At 41.6% G+C, this 17,432-nt stretch overlaps 1 protein-coding gene across 1 annotated transcript; it reads right to left on the bottom strand.

Moving 5' to 3' along the window:
• Positions 1 to 2,883: 2,883 nt before the first annotated feature.
• On the bottom strand, positions 2,884 to 15,903 carry DUSP29 (dual specificity phosphatase 29; the record flags this gene model as incomplete). Its single annotated transcript, XM_079535301.1, has 3 exons — positions 2,884 to 3,131; positions 7,695 to 7,915; positions 15,719 to 15,903. 3 exons carry the CDS (start codon positions 15,901 to 15,903, stop codon positions 2,884 to 2,886), a joined length of 654 nt encoding a protein of 217 aa, XP_079391427.1.
• Between the last annotated feature and the right edge of the window lie 1,529 nt (positions 15,904 to 17,432).

Genomic DNA, 17,432 nt, shown 5'->3' with positions numbered 1-17,432 from the left:
AGAGGACTTGTAAAAGTGCAAAATTCTGGCATTAGCCTGCTTTCAGTGTTTCAGTTTTATTGGATGCTTATTATGACCGTCAAACAGACTAATGGTAGTTTGATAGAAACAAATAATAGCATACAGGGAGGTAAATTAAGAAAGAATGGGCCTGATGACACTACCTATATTGCTTAGGATTGTCCTATTACAATCTCTTCTGTGGAGACTGAGACTTAGGAGCAAGTAAATCAACCAAGGGGAGTAAAGAGCCATGACAGTTTTTCTTTTCCAGTTATTGAGCGTCATTCTCTGTATTAAAACTATACCCAGGGTTGTTTGTGTCCTTTATAGTAGTACAGGTTAGCTCTTCTGTAGTGAAACTCTGAGATATGCATGATCAAAAGTTGTTGCTTTGGGCTTTGTGAGATGGCAGAGGATTTATAAGAATATGCAAAGCGAACGACTTCAGTCATTTTTTCCCCCAGTCTACTTACTATGATTAAATGAGCTTAAGTATTAAGCTCATTGGTCTGCACTGGACGACGTATTGCCAGTGGGTCCTGGGAGCTGATGCGTCCTCTCTGCTTAGTGCTGGGAAGGCCACAGCCGAAGTGCCGTGTCCAGTTCTGGGGCCCTCAGTACAAGAGAGACCTGGGCATGCTGGAAAAAGTTCAACAGACTGCCACCAAAATGATGAAGGACCTGGAGCACCCCTCCTGTGAGGAGAGGCTGAGAAAGCTGGGCCTGTTCAGCCTGGAGAAGAGGCTCAGAGGGATCTCATCAGTATCCATAAATACCTGAAGAGAGGGTGCAAACAGGGCAGAGCCAGGGTCCTTACAGTTGTGCCTATGCCACGGCAAGATGCAGTGTGCACAATCTGTAATACAGGAGGGTCTCTCTGAGCATCATGAAGCACTTCTTCAGTGGGTGGGTGACTTTAATCATTGGTGCAGGTTGATCAGAGAGGTGATGACTGTCCCTGCTTGAACAGGGGTTGGATCAGATGGACCCAGAGGTTCTTGCCAACCTCAGCCATTCTGGGAAATCACGCTTAACACCTTTACACAGTACTTGTAGAAATAATGGAATATGGGGTGCTATTGATCTTCTTTTTTTTTTTGTTTCCCCTTCACATGCTGCTTTTCATTTCCATGCTAGAATGACGGCTCCTGATTTATGAGTAGCTTGGAATCCCATCCTTTGGAAATTATAGCAATATTTTTCTGTTGCTACATCAGTGTTGCTATTTGCCTATTTCCTAATCTTGTGTGTAGGATAAATGACTGGGAACTACTTATGGCTTTCTTGTATTTTGTTTCCAGTCAGTAGATGGGGACTGCTCTTCAAAGGATCTGTTAGTTTCCCCTTAAAGCAGCAGAGCCGCCAGGAAATCAAAATTTTCCTCATCTGTTTTCACAATTTTGCAGAAGAATGTCCTATCTCCAGGCTCCAGAAAACCCTGTTAGTGTGCAGTTGTGCATGCAAATCAGGTACAGATTCTCTTCCAGTTACAGTAGTCATCAAGCTACCATGCAGGGTAGAAGAGAGAGAATAACTTGTAGCCGATACACTGAATTAAACAAAATTCCAATGGGGAGAGTGATAACAATCTTTTCATGGCTGGAAGAAAGGTAAATGTGGTTCAATTTTGATCCCTCTCTATAGTATGTTTTCAGGTGTAGTATTGTTGAGGTGACAAAACGCCTATTGTGTCTGAACACAATTACTGATGTATTAAATTCAATAACTTCAGGTGGAAAAGTAGATCTGGCATCTCCATTTGCATAGTTGGACTATTGTCAATAAATAACATTAGCAATTGCTTTTGAGCACAGTAATGTACTAGGATGATTGAAGCTAACTTGTAAGTAAATATTTGTTAGTAGTGTCTGGAGGTACAGCAGCAGCTTTCTACTTGTTAGTACACAGAGATAGCTTTTTAAAGGCTTCATTTGTATCTTTTGTCTTATTAAGCGTAACTAAAATCTAATGAGAACTGGTTATAATTGATGATTTTTTAGAGGACTTTGGGAGTTCCATGGGAACTTCTCTGTAGCAATATCAAGGACACGGTGTATTTCTTGTGTATTGTCAGAAGCAGAAGAAAACAAGTCACAAAACATAATTTTCTCAGTGAGTGTGGTGGGTCTTCTCTTTGAGAGGAGGGGGTTGTGTGTGACCTAATAAATTGAGTTGGGTAATGTGTGTGTTGGACTTACAGGGTTCAGCCACCTGAGTTTTAGGAAAGGCAAGTTGGAAATGAAGCTGCTAAGATGACGTGTGTGTATCTGCCTGAACCATTGTGTTTGTTCATGCATCTGATCTTATCAAGGATTTTGCTTTGTTTCTAGTATGCATATTCTGCTGCAAAGTCTGTTGTGAAGACTTGTTTGGAGGCTCTCTAAACACTGTGCTGCTCTTAGATTATGTGAAGAAATGGCAGTGCCAGGAAAGAACATAAAAGACAAACTTCTGGGAAGTTCTTCAGGACTATGGGACTAAACAATTTGTCTGTGTTGCAACTATCTCAACATTTTTCCTGCAAAAGCTCTTCAGGAATTGCTAGTTTCTCTCTTTTAAAGGTCATATACTTGGACTAGGATCAGGATTTTAGGGGTACTCAGATGTTTTCATTTAAGTTATGCCTGGTTTTGTGCTGGATACATTTTATAGAGGGAAGATTTGTTACTGTTGAGATTTCTGTTAAAGTTAGAATATCTTAAGGTGATAGGTTTTAAATTTGACTGCTTTTTTTCCCATCCTGACAGCATTTGAAGTGATTTCAATATTCTTCCTTCTAGATAACAAACAAGCCTTGTGACTGTGTGATTAACTACAGCTTTTCCTCCCGTCCTTTTATAGAGTTTATTTTCCAGTAGCACAACCCTGCCAGGGGCAGTACTAGATTGTCGTGCTGTTCTCATCGTCGTTGGACGGTAGGCTGTTTTTGGTATTTCTCCTCTGCAGTGCCAACGCTATGTCCAGTTCTCTCAGCTGCTTCAAGAAGCCTCTGTTTGGCAGAATGCATCGGTGCCGTGATACTTGCTCAATGGCATCCACCACTGTCATGTTCTTGTAAATCATCAGGTAAGCCAAGACCAATGTGGCTGACCGGCTGCGACCCATAGCACAGTGCACGAGGACCTTGTCTGTGGAAATAAAGAAATATGATGCAGAGAAGACTGTGGCAGATTTCTTTTTCTTACAGTGAAGTTTTCTGTAGTGCCCCTGCTCCATTTGGAGGCTTGACTACACTTACTGATATCTTTCGTAAGATCTATTTTTTTACAGGTTGGGAAACTGAGCTTAAGTCTTTCTATGGTAAGTATTTCTGTAGTACATCAACACAGAACACAATCTTTGTGGAAAATTGCCTGTTTAATCCTAAACCAGTTATCTTTGCTTTTATTTGTAAACAATTGCTGCAGAGAAGCTCTAGGGACCTTGCTTCAAATAACAAAGCAAGCCCAGCTGTGCCTTGTATTTATCACAGAGGTGTGGGAGGGTTTGTTGTGCCATCAAACCATCCTTTCATGAGGATAAATGGAATACAGGGAGGTGCATTTCTTGTTACTATGAGCTAGAGATAGAAACTGACAAAAAAATATTCTTTTTGTCTTACACCATTTTCCTTCAAGATCTGAGTCGCATTACTTTGGCCCAAGTATTTGATGTGTAAAACATTGCTGACAGGGGTTAGTGCTATTTTGAGAGTGGAAGGCATTACTAGACTACCATGTGGATAGAAGAAAACCACTTCTTAAACTCTAGAAAAGCTTATTTAGAAATCTTCTCTGGCTAGTCACTCCTGAATGGAATTCAAGTCATGTTTTTGTCAACCCACTGTGTAACTCCCTCTTTTATAGAATTGTGTCCTTGCAGCAGTGGCCTGTACTGTAAATGCAGTCTCTGCTAATAGTCTTTTATCTGTGGAGAGTTGTTTTAGCTTTATGACTATGCTTGGTTTTAACTTCAGGCTTCTAGTGGCAAAAGTCTGTTTCCAGGTGCTGGCAGGGATACAGCCTTCCTCATTTGCCATGTTTAGGGAGGTGGAGAAAGCAAGTAGAAAGTGGGTTCGGATCTGATTAACGGGCTTGGAAACTCTTCAAAAAATTTCCAGAAATGATTCAAAGCCCTTAGGGGGTCACACAAAGGGCTGAACTGCTGAAGGAGGTAGATTTGGAATGGTGTCTCTAACACTCTGTTAAGCTGAATTGCCACAGGAAAATAAAATGAACTAAAAAACAAAACAAACAAACAAACAAAAAATAGCAACAAAAAACTTGTCAGGGCCAATAATAGTTTCTCTGTCAGTTCTGCCTTGTAAGAAGTGTTGGGTGCAAAGCCGTGACTCCTGCCGATTAACTCCTTTGCTTCCAGGCACGAGACAACATGTTGGCACAAATAGCATTGCTGTGTAATGGATGCAACAAGAACTGCCAACACTAAAGGATTAATGGTTACAGTCTGCATCCTAATCCCAGCAGATAGTCTTAGAAGCATCTTGGCAAAGTTCCTGTCTCTCTGATAACTGTAAGTGCCTCTCCCTCTCTTGGAAAATGATAATCCCTTCTATTATTACTCCAAATATTTGAAACGGATGAAAACTATCACTTGTTCAGCTCCTCACGCTTATCTTTAGAACTTTCTACCTTGTAAATGGTTGTTGAGATAGAACAAGGACGCTTTGCTTTTGTGTGGGTGGGAAATGGGATCTCGGAGAAAATGTGCATTTTCATGTATTAACTAAGGCAAACAAATGGCCATAGAATTTTCTGAAATGCCTTCTAGTTGTAGGAAAGTTAAGATGTTGCTTTCCTGTGTATGTTCAAAATCTGACTTCCTCTTACAGCAAAATGATGTAATTCTGCAGAGCTGTGTGTCTTCTGTGCTATTGTGTAGTCTCTTTAGTTTTGATGTAAAAAAAAAAAATACGCAAGTCCTCTTTATTAAAGAGGGAATCCACTCTTGTAGTCTGTCTGATTTTGGCCAGTTATACTTAGTGGCACCTTGAGGGTTATGGAACCCCATGGAGCCAGAGTTCTGCTGAGTGGAGTCAAGTCTCCGAATTACTCTGGTTGCTTTGCTCGGAGTTTGGGCTTGTGCTTCTTCAAAAACTTGTCTAGATGCAGCTTTCACTTTCCAGAGCCAGATGGAGTAGTAAATGCTGAGATTTCTGTGGTCAAATGCTTTGGGTCTTTCTATCTATGTCTAATTCTTCTCCATTGCCGTTTTTAAATCTCCATGTGTAATGTGTTGTTCTTGTTTTTCCCATGATGTTCTTTGCAAGAAAGAAAAAAAAAATGGTGTTCTTGTCCAGTTTACTTTTTGAGAAACTGTGACACCAAGAGAATGAATACTATAGAAATCTTAAAATAGTGCCTTCCGTTATGGTAACCAGGTCTCCCTGGTATAAAATTGTAAGATGTCCTAAGGTCTGAATTCTGTATTTTGGTAAATCCTTAAGCACAGCTGAAGGATAGCTTGCATGATTGCAAACAGAAGGTGTTTTCATAGAATCCAGAATCATAGAATGGTTGGAAGGAATGTTTATCATCTATTTCCAACCCCCCCGCTATAGGCAGGAACACCTCCCTCTAAGCCAGTTTGCTCAAAGCCCCATCCAGCCTGGCCTTGAATGCTTCCAGGGAGGGGGCATCCACAACCTCACTGAGCAATCTGTTCCAGTATCTCACCACTCCCACTGTAAAGAATTTCTTCCCAATGTCTAGTCTAAATCTACCCTCTTTCAGTTTAAAACAGTTTCCCCTTGTCCTATCACTACATGCCTTTATAAAAAGTCCCTCTCTAGCTTTCCTGTAGGCCCCCATCAGGTACTGGAAGGCTGCTATAAAGTCCCCCCCAGTGCCTTCTCTTCTCCAGTCTGAGGAGTCCCAACACTAACAGCTCATCCTCAGAGGGGAGGTGCTCCAGCCTTCTGATCATCTTCATGGCCCTGGAGTGGGTCCTCCTCTGGACCCATTCTAGCAGTTCAATGACCCCAGAACTGGATGGAGTACTCCAGGTGGGCTTTCATGAGAGCAGAGTATAGGGGCAGAATCATCTTCCTCACCTGTTTTCATCTTAAATCCATCTGCCCATGCTCAAAGTCTGCTAATACTGCTCTGATGAAGGAGCCTTTCACCATCACAAAGATTTTGAAGTTAGCCAGAATTATTACATTAGAATTATTGTGGCAGCAGGAAAGTCACCAGATTTTCTGTCCTGTTGGAGAAAATCTTTCTTCCTTTTCCTCTCTGTTTGCATTTCTTGATCTCTGATGCAAAGTAACAAATGACTTTAATGGATGTAATTGTTACTGATCAGAAGTGTTTAGCACCTAATACTGAACCCAAGTCCTACATATTGAGTTTCAAGTATTTTGTAGGTTTTGCAGCCTTGCCTCGTTCTTGCTTCTTTCCCTCAGTGTGGCAGGCAATGATGTTACAGGAATAGGAGAGGTACAGGTGTGAGGAAGTCTGCATTTCTTATTTCAGCTACTGCAGTCTGATGGTGACCTCTGGCCTCCGGCCATGGCTAGACACAGATGTGATACAGTTACCCAGTCCTTCCCAAAGGCACTGCTTTAGACAGACCGTTTGAAATGCCAGCTACCTTTCTTCTCAAGTCAAGTCAGCTCCTGAAGCACTTTCTCCAGCTATTTGGACTTTGATTTTAAAACATCTGCTTTCAAGACTTTCTCTTGAACAAGAGAAGAGACTGTTGCTTTAGACTGTACTTGCTGAATGGCTAAAGTTGTAAAGTCTTGGCTGGTTCTTAGAGGCGAGCCAGGTAACAGCTTGCTGCACCTGAGCTTAACAGCCAGGAACAGAAGCTGACAGGAGACTGGAAACTTGATATGTGACCCTCTGGTATTAAGGTCTTTGTAGCTGGAAATCTAAAGTTATTCTGCTGTTTTTTGGTAAAATAGCCTGTTGAGAATGTTTTAAAAAGTTTTGGGCCCAGGGGGAGAGCAAGAGGCAAAGGGGTGGAAGTGACCTTGAAAGCTAGTGAGGCCTAGGCTTTTGTAGCCCTTCAGCACAATAAAACCTTCTGATAGAGCTCTGCTGCAGGTCAGCAAATAATGGATTCTGGTAATCAAGCTGAGAAATTACAAAGGCTTTAATGAAATATTTCGACATCTCTGCTGTCAAGAGTTTTTTCCATCCCCAGCTGCTGCGTATATGACAAGTCTGCTGCAGCTTGGGGTGGATGTGGTGGCCAGGTAGGAAGGTGGGTTTTGTATTTGTAGAAAATGAAGCAGTGGAGTGGCAGCTTGGAGCCTCTGCAGAACACCCCCTTTCTTAGTGGGGACTAATTTAAGAAAAAAGACAGCTAATTCAAGGAACCTATTTAATCTCTGTGTCTGAGCTGTTTATGAGGGAAAAAAAAATCAACAACAACAAAAAAGAAAAACAACAGAACACCTCTCTGACAGGAAACCTTAATGCAGCCTGTTATGTGAACTTCTGTCAAATTGATCAGTGTAGGTGTTGTTCAGCTGCTGCTAGCTCTGCACTGAGAAACATTCCATGTGCAGTTACAATCACTATCTTCTCTTAAACAACTAGTTCCATGCTACTGATTTGGTATTCCTTGTTATCCTGTATTGGACTTGTTTCATTCTCACAGAGTTGGATGCTGTGAGCTACGCTTATATTAGATGAGGCAAACAGTGTCCTGTTTTTAACCATTTTCAGCACCCTCCTTACTTCTTTCATCCTGAAGTGCATTATCAATGAATTTAGAAGCAGAATAAAAGAACTGGCTGAGATTGAAAGTGGGAAGATCGTCTGCTTCCACTCCATGGTACTCCACAGTCATGTCTTGGTAATATTCTGGTCCCGTATCCACGTTGCGCTGACCATGAGCTGCATTGAGGATGTGAGTGAAGCCTGCCTTCTCAAGGCTGTAGCGATCTAACGCTGTTTTCCTGTTTAAAAAAAAAAAAACCAACAAAAAACAGCAGTCTTGTAAATGACAAGAAAAGCAACAACAAAAATTATGATTTGGCATACGGTATTGAAACTCATGATGTTTGAAAATGCATCATTTGTCATTGTAAAGGCTGTCAAATATTGTCACTTCTGGAGAATGATCCCTCTGTAGTCCATACTTATCTTTGCCTGACCCTCAGAACACCTTAAAAACGAATGTTTTCCTGGCACCCTTGTAATGCGTGCAATACCAGCTTCTGTCCATCTTATACAAGAAGAAACTCGAGATACAGAAAGAAGTAGAATGAATTATTTTAAGTTGTAAAAGCAAATCAGTGGCAGAACTTGAAATAGGACTTCTTGAATGCTGCTTTCCCCTTCTCTCCCATCATTTGATATTGCAGAGCTAATGAAAGAGTCAATAATAAGTGAGTAGTAAGATCATCTGGGATTCAAAAAGAAGTTGCTCTTTTCTAAGAGAAGTTACCAAGCTTTTTCCCCTCAATTTATACATAAGAACAAACAGCAGAAAGAAACACCCTACCTATGGCCACAACACCCTGTCAGATTCGTTTACTGTCTTGTTGGGTTAAATCAGAGATCTAAAGCAAAAAGAAGATATGAAATCAGACATCGGTGTTCAGTGAAAGCTGAGCATCATACGTTTGGCTTAATATCACACTTTATTTTTGTCCTCTCTTCCCTTGGATAAGGGATGTGAGGCAGGAGAGAGAATCCAATGTTTTTGTTTGCTCGGTACCCAATGTATATGCTTGTTGGCAGCCTGGAATTTCTCAAAAATTACATTGCTTATGTAAAATTAATTTTGTTTGGAAAATTCTGTTAGAGAAAGCTTCTAATTTTGGAAGGTTTTCTTTGGTAAAAGCTGTCAAGTTTTATTAGCGTATAGAAGGGCTACTAAACTTGAAAAAAATAAAAAATATAAAAGGTATATGCTTTATTTTGTTAATATATTTTCACTTAACTACTGCTGCCATAGATGAATTAGTACATAATGAAAAACTGCTTTTTCCAACCAAAAATACTTCTCTCTGTGAATGTTTTGTGAGCATTTCAATGTGTAAGTGTGGCTTCTGTCACACAAGATGTCGTGTGCTACCTGTTGTGTTTCGTAATTCTGGAGGTGACAGCTCAGAATGGCTTTAAGTTGACTCCACCTGATACTTGGGTAGAGAAAATGCTTTCCATGGACCATATTTAGCTGAAAGCATGAATTCAACAGTGAAAGACTGATGTTCCCAGGTGAGAACCGTGCCCCACTGGAACAGCTGCAAGTGAGATCTTAAATATTGAATGTAGAGTAGGATTGCATCCTAGTTAAGGCCAATGAAAAAGTGGATGAAGTTTTTGATAGGCTGTAGATACTACCAAACTTGGCTTCTGCAAGCACTTCTTAGACTAATATGTAGGATTTGAATTAAATGATGAAGTGGTACTGATCAAGGGCAATGTCAAAGAGTAGGTTGCATGGCAATCATATTTAAGTTTGACACCACTACATTGATCTGGAGTCCAATTTTCTTGCTTTGATTAGGTTCTTTGGAGATTGCCTTTTGTTATAGTAAGTGCAATTAATGCATTTGTTTCTGACAGGCTTACTTAGTCTTGTTCTGTGGCTCAGAATCTTATTTTTAAGAGTTCGGTATCCTCCACTGTTTTAAAAGGTGTTCACAATGAGGGATACTGTCCTTTGCTAACTGCCTAGGCAGTCAGCTATGGTACAGTGAAAATAAGAGCTGTGGGGTAGGGGAAACACGTACTGTGGCTGACACAACCATTATATAGGCTGTTAAACTTGAGGTCTTGCTGTGTCTGCTGCATGTTGACTGCCACTTAACAGAGAGCTAGAAAATGGCTGGCAAGTTGTAGGGAGGCCCATGCACTTGTAAATGCAGATGTGGTTGTGCCTCTTGATGTGTTTGATTGTACTGGCTTTAGCCCTTCAGTGATCTCTGACCTTGTGTGTAGTATGGTTTTGCTTTCCAACCTCAGCCAAATCTGTTGTGTAGTACCATTCTGGAAGTAGACTTAACTGCCTGTTTATTCTGACCACAGCCATTGTTGCTGTTGTTTCATTTTGCCTAATACTCTTGTTTACATCCAACATGGATGGGAAGGAATGCTTCTGATCTTCCTTGCAGATTTCACAATGCCTGAGGCATTATTTTAGATGAACAGAAGGAATAGCTCAAGCTTTGATATCTACAGGTGTTCAGTTAGCTGAGGTAACTAATAGCATGGGATCACTCAGAGACTGTTGTATGAACTGTAATACCTTTTGGAGGGATTTCTAATTCACTTTCAGCTGAAAATGGTGGAGGTTTTTCCCTTGCTCAGTACCAGACTTCAATGGTCAAGCTAAGACTATTCTTTTCTCCACTTTAGTTGCTGCTATTTCCTAATAAAATACAACTAATATTTCCATTTTAGTGATAGTAGTTGAATTTAAAGTAGACATTGCAAAGAAGTTTGCTGCTACAGTTGTCAGTGTGGGTGAAGCCATAACATTTGAATATTCTTTCAATTGCTTTCATTTTGTCCATTGTCACCATCTGTGCTGCTGGCACTTGATTTCCTCTTACACTGTGGAGTTGCAGTCTCCAGTGTTTGCCCTGAATGTGTTTCTACGCAGAGGAGGTGAAGTGTGGCACTGAGAGATAACAGTTAAAGTTTCAGTATAATTCAGTTTAGTAAGAGATGAACCGGGCAGATTGGTCCCATATAAAAACTCATTAGCTCTTTAATTCAGAGCACATAAACATATGCTAAAAGTTAAACACACCCATAAGTCTCCCTCTGGATAGCAAAGCGGGGTGAGCAAAAGCTCAGTGCTTTGCTGAATCAGACCCTGCATTTACTGTAGGACAGATGGACTCATAAAGATGTTTTTAAAGTTCTGAGGCAAGGGGGAGTGCTTCAATATGGGAACGCCACCTAAATAAAGAAAATGAGAGAGAAAGTAACTTTCACATGGGGAAATATTCGTAATATTAGACTGTCACCAAGAGGGAGCGACTGGCCCAAACAAAAATGTCATCTACTTGGAGACGGCTCCCAAAGGAATATTTACATCTTTTAGGCTGTGCAAGGGCAGGTAAAGGTCTGCCCGAGGCATAACTGTGCCCACTGTCAGTTTTAAAGCGAAGATTGTCACAAGTTTTTCATGTGAGCAAGCACCATAGTAAATTTAGCATTCTGGAAGCAACAACCTAACTAGCTATAATGTAAAAGAAAATTCTTCCTTTTAATTTATCGTCTCCAGCGTACCAAATCCCTTTCCTGTCTTTTTCAAATACTGCCATTAACAAGCTGGAGCCTGGCTGCTTCCATCAGGAAGATGCTCAAACCATCAGAGTTGGAAGAAAGGGAAAAACAACTTTCAGGCACCTTCATCTGAAGTATGAAGTATTTATCAGCAGCTAACAAAGAGAAGAGAAGGTGGCTCAGGATGAAAACCCAGCTGTATCTAAAAGAAGGGAAGGAATCCTGCAAGACTCCTCATGAGCAAAGTGGGCAGAGCAGCTCACTCCACAGGTAAGTCAGCTCTTCATAGCTGGTGCTGGCTGACTACAACTGGTGTGTGTGTTTGTGAGTTGCAAGTAGAGCCAAGTCTCTTAATCTTCATGTGAAGGTTGAGCATTGCAAACATGTTTCAGTATAGGCTGTGAAAGCCCATAGATTGACGTGACCCAGATTGACAAAACAGAAGGAAATCTGAGGCAACACGTTACTAGAAGAGGAATCGTCCTTCTCAAACTTTCCCGTGTTTTTAAAATGCTTGATGCAGGATGATATCGTACCAGATGGTCAGTGTCAGAAAGAAGCTTCCTGAATACAGGCAACACTGACACTTTTTTTTTCTTTTTTAAAGAAAATCTGGCAGTTCTCCCTGCTGAGGAGAGATGTTGAGAATTTCTAATAATACTGACCCAATTTCCTTTGGTAACTCTAGCACTAGAAGGAATCTAGCGATGGTGGAGCGTTGTATCCCCTTTTCCTTCTGAGGTGTTGCTCTGTTTCTGTGGATACCTCCTGTTCAGTGTGAATTAGAAGAATTTTGTTACCACTGAAAGTACTGAACAAGATCTTCATAACTTGTAAAGGAAAAGATTTAGCAGTTCATTTTCCTCTATTTCCAAATGGTGGATTTTTTTATTTTTTTATTTTTATTGCATATGTGTTTTTTTGCAAGTGATGCAACACAGATAAAGGAAATTCCTCTCAGCTTTCTATATAGCAAAAGCATCAAGCCAGCTCCTAGACTGAAGTTGGCTTCGGTCACTTCTGTGCCACATCAAGTGCTAGAAATTATCTGCAGCCTGGGATATTGCCTTGGGAAGACCAGAAGGGTAGATGACAAGTGTTACTTGTCTTGGAAATGGTGCTTTAAGAGGTTTTTTTGTCCAGTGTTACAGATCTGATTTGGATTTTAACTGCTGGTAAAATTGGCAGATTCCCATTCTAACAGAGTTGAAACTGTGTCCTTGTGAGTATTGTTATAAAATGTACATGCACTCCTGTTTTTTGTATGATTAATATCTTATAAGTCCTAGAAGTTCATGGTGCTAACTAGTGGGAGGTAACTATTTGTTACTCTGAGTGAGCCCCATCTGTTTTCTTCTAGATCAGCATAAATTGTCTTTGTACTTAGTCACTTGGAAATCTTTCTTTTCTTTTTCTGGGGAAAGAGGGGAGAGCATGGGGGAAGCCAGTATTTAAATTTTAGTTACGTATTTCAGTTATCATAGGCTTCAGTCTGTAGGTGTGAGCTACCTGCGTGTTTTATTGAACTTCACCTGCATTACTTCTCAAAATCAAAAGCCTCTCCAGAAAGAAGCACAGACATTCACTCTCTTGAAGTGTGAGCGCAGTTCAGCTATTTGACGAAAAATTGGTCTTTCATATTTAACCTATGAGGAATTAGTCTTCAGAACGCTTCCTAGGAGTAATTTGGGAGCACAGTAAGACTTGAAATTGTGATCACACCTAAAATCCTAATGAGAGCTAGAGGGTGGCTAAGAGGAAATCACAGTCATAGGAGGCCTTTGGCTAACACATTCTTTCAAATTAAGAAATATGGAATCACAAACATCATCTTGGGCAAAAACGCAGTTGCAGAAAAGCCACAAGGGAGAAACTAGAAGCTGCGTTTCTGGGAGAGACTTTCCATGAGATTGTGGTGAACCAAGCAGGCTTGAGATTAGTCAGTAAAACTGCCCATGCAACCTAGTGACCACTGAGAGAAGGAAGCAAGACAAGAGATGCTTTTCTGTCTCTTCAGAAGGCGTCTGGACGCAAGGAAGACACAGGCAAGCACTAATCTTGGTAGCAAGTAAATCAAAATCTTGGCAAAGCATGCTTTATTCCTATCACTGGGCTGTCTCCTGCAAGTTCCAGTGCGTGGTCTTTAAAAGTCCTTGGAACTTGCTGGAGGAAAATTTCAATTGGAGCTGAACACAGCATGTTATATTTTGAGGCTTTGATTATTCTGGGCCTGACAGGCTCGTGGAGATTTCATTGCCTCTGGGCAACATCTGCAGTGAAGTCTTGTAACAAAGGCACTGAGTGGCCTCACAGGGCTCCTCGATAGTCTGTGTTGCATTAGATGGAAGATGTGGTTATGTAGTCAGGGTAATTAATTAGCATTTCCATAAGCATCGCAAGTCCTGTTAACCTTGTAAATGCAGGAGACAGGAATGAAGCACAGATGTAGAGGCTCTGTGGATAAACTCTGTGTGTATTCACTTGATTTTGTTGATGAGTTCCACTAAATTCTTTTAAGATCAACCTTAATTTAGCATGGCTAAGGATGCAAATACACTCAACATCTGTTCACGTCTCCGTGGCAGCTCTTCAGCGACCAGTGCTACAATGAGATCTTAAAAATAATGCAAAACCCCTGCCATTCTGAAGGAAAAGCTGCTGATCAGGAGTAAGATCTGGAGCTAGCTGAGGAAAGATAGTAATGGTGTCTGGATGCTGCCTGCTTAAAATCAAATGCGTGTTCTGGTCGTGAGAGCTGCATCTTGCCTGCAGACCAGCTCTCGTCTCAGATTTTCTGATACTGGACATCACATTTGTCCTCAGCATTATTTTCATCAGCCCTGGCTGATGATAGTCATCCTCTCGCTGGAAACCCCATTTCCTGCAAAGCCTTACTTCTATTTCTCCTTATCATCTATTTCCCAATTTTTTTTTTCATTTCTGTTGGCACTAGACGCTTGCTTTCTCTGGTTAGTTTGCACCGAGTGAAGGTGTGTATTTTATTCAGCAACACCTCTTAGAGTTGATGCCATTGCAAGGTGTAACAAGTCCCTGTTACAGGAACAGCTGCAGGAAAGACAGTTGGTGGGCAGAGTCTGAACTTGGAGACTGTGCAGAGAACTGTTGTTCCTCTTTGCTCAGAGGGCAGAGTTGTAGCTTCATCACAGAGGTACAAAGCAAATTCTTCTAACCCCTTCATTCAGAATAATGCTGATGATTGAATGACCAAGTAGGGAATTAATGCCAGAAGAAAATGCTGTAATCACTGAATAGAAACATCTAATGAGTGGCAGTGTAGGATAGGAGGAAGACAACTCAAGCCCATTTTCCCTTTTCTTGAGCAAGCATAAGATTTTTTTTTTCCCTTCAAGTGACAGCCCATTACTTGGTTCAAGCCCAGATCTCGTGTGTCTTTCTATTGCCTCTGGCGCCACAGAAGTAATTGGTCGATGATATTAGGAGCCTCGTAACTTCCAAGATTGTATATCTTTCGTTTTATAAGCTGGCAACAGATGAATTTTAGGACTTTTAAAAAATTATTGAGAGCTTTGGAGTCAGTGGGACTGCTGCTTGTGCCTTACGGTGATGATGTAAAGTAGATGTCATGTTTGGGAAGGGTGTTGAGGAAAATGGGAAGTGTACCAATAGTGCCTAAGGGGTAAGAAAAGCTCTCTTGCTCTGCTCAGGGTTTGGTTTGGGGTTTTTTTGATGGCCTGCCTGCTGCAGCAGTTGGCTCTGTGTCAGAATAGCCTGTTTCAGCTTAGTCCTGTGTTCTGCAGTGCTAAGTCCATCTTGCAGGCTTGGGTGTTTGGGGTTTTTTGTTTTTTGTGTTGTTTTTTTTCTCCCCAAAGTTGTATTTGGTGTGATCAGTGAGACACAACTCTGCAGCTTTGCCCTTCCACAGGCTACCATCTGTTTTAATCTCTGGAGCAATTTGGAGATGCAGAGCACTCTGTGTACACAAGAACAGGCTTGGAAGCACAGAAACACTGCAGCAGGTTCAGCTGACTCTTCAGTGGCTTTTCAAAAACTACATTTTAGTCTCAAACCAACTGAAGCTGTGGTACAGCAGGTCTAGACAGTGCCCTTCAGTCAGAGTAACTATGAAGAGACTTTCATATTGAGATAAATGGCAGGTTACTGAGCGATTCTGAAATGATTTATGACTGACTTTAACTTGAGAAGACCATACCAGTTCCAGGACAGCTCTGTGGCCCCATTTTAGCTGTGGGCCCCTCTGCACCTGACCAGTGCTTCCTTGAAGCAGCAGCATCCCGAGCTGTGTGCCGGTGTTCAGGAAGGACTGTGGCAGCAGGGTGCTCTGCCAACTCTGGCAGCTGTCAGTAGCACATCAAAACAGGCATTACTGATAAAGACTTGCTAAAGGGTAGGAGGAGAATTGAAACTGCTCAGCTGTTTACGGACTGCACTTAGCGCAGCTTACTCATCTCCTATATAGAGATGTACTTCGTGAGCTTACTCATCATCTGTGCAGAGGTACCGATAACACTTACTCATCTCCTATGTAGAGGTTGGGCCAGACTTCGTTGACATGAGTGTACTTTGGGCATCCTTTCCAGAAGAGCCGCTCCAGTTCAAATGCACCTGGGGTACAGTAATCCCCATCAGGATCCACTTTGATTGCTGTGTATGCATTTTTCTTCCCGGCATTCAAACCTGTTGATGACTTCTTCTCCATGGAGCTTGGGCCCTGCAGGAGGCTGGAACACAATGCAAACAGAACGCTAAGATGAGGAAGCACAAAGCCTGTGAGTTCTACTCGGCGCTCGGAGCAGCACTGGCCAGATGCATTGGGGCACATTGTAAGCAGGTATCAGGTGGTTGCTCAGCACACCAGTTCTTCTTTTTCAAGATCTTAATGCAGCCCTGCACAGTGAACCTTGTAGGCTATTTCTGGGAGCAAGGCTTTGCCTATTAGCAGCACTTCTCCTGCAACCACTGATTGACAAATGATTCCTTAACGAGGGTGGGCTCAAGGACTTCATCTTCTCCAGGCTCACTACTTTCATTTTTTTTTTTCCTTTTTTAACCTGGATCCATACAGGTGCAGTGCTGCTGCAGGAGACAGGGAAGGCAGATGGCATCCCCATACAATGTGTTGGGTGCCTTTAGGTCAAGAGGTTCTCCAGTAATTTGTTTCTAAGTTTTTGACATCTTGAAGAAAAATTTGCAGGGAGAGTAGCGACTCCCACATATTTTTGTGTGTTGTTCACTGGTGCTGTTTGTGTCTGTTTCCAGACAAGGCACAATCTGGCTATTCGTAGAGCATTTCTGCAAGCAAGAGGACCATTTTTCACTGACATCCCACATTCCCAGAGGGTTTTGTTCCTTGGCTTAGACTCTTCTGTGCCTGTCATATTCTGTTTCTCAGCAGAACTTGCTAAAGCCAAATAATCCCCATTTTTCAACTCCAGAGCTAGGCAAGATTGTGGAGTCAGTTTTTGTCTGGCATATGTACACCTTTGTTCAAAAACTGGCTTACTTTCACTGGCAAGGGGATCTATCTTTCAGCTGAGCTTCCTAAAATGTGATGATGTTTAGCTAAGTGGTCCTCTGAGATGCATAAGGGGCTCTGAGGATTAATTCCTAGCTTATTGCCTTGTACTCGGTCCTGTATGCCTTCGAGCAATGTGAGGTCCCATTCCTGTGCCTCCAGGAGCCATTCCCTAGGAAAGCCCTCCTTCCTTCAGATCATGCTGACTCTGTATGCAGACTCAGTGAAGTAAGTAATAATGGACTGGCAGAATGCTGGGCTTTGAGAGTGGAAGGACTGCTATCTAGAACATGATAAGAGAGACTGTTTGTCTCGTAAGAAGTGATCCCAGCATGAGAGCCTTGATGCTGAGGGACTGAGAGCATTTTATTCAGAACTCCATAAAGTAAGGGGAAGAAGAGAAATAAATGAGATTAGTAATTATGTCCAGTGTTCATTACACCCTGTATGTAGCCCTGCTCTTACGTTGCAGACCTCAAAATGTGACAGCTACACTGCAAACGTTTGTTTTGTGACTATGTGAAACCGACTCAGTCTATAGGTCTGTCAATGCTTTGCAAGTTAGAGCTCTGCTGAGAAATCCTCATCTCTGTGTCCTGGGAAGCCATAAGCTCCCTGAATTTTATGTTCTTTATTCCTTGCCAATGTTATCTTCTGCAGGGATTTTTAAATTGAATTAAAGCACGAGCATCAGTTGAAAATTCCTCTGATAA

The sequence above is a fragment of the Tetrao urogallus genome (assembly GCF_951394365.1).
Source record: "Tetrao urogallus genome assembly, chromosome: 5".
Lineage (NCBI taxonomy): Eukaryota > Metazoa > Chordata > Aves > Galliformes > Phasianidae > Tetrao > Tetrao urogallus.
Note: the sequence above shows the minus strand (reverse complement) of the source record. Positions and strands in the feature narration are given on the sequence as shown.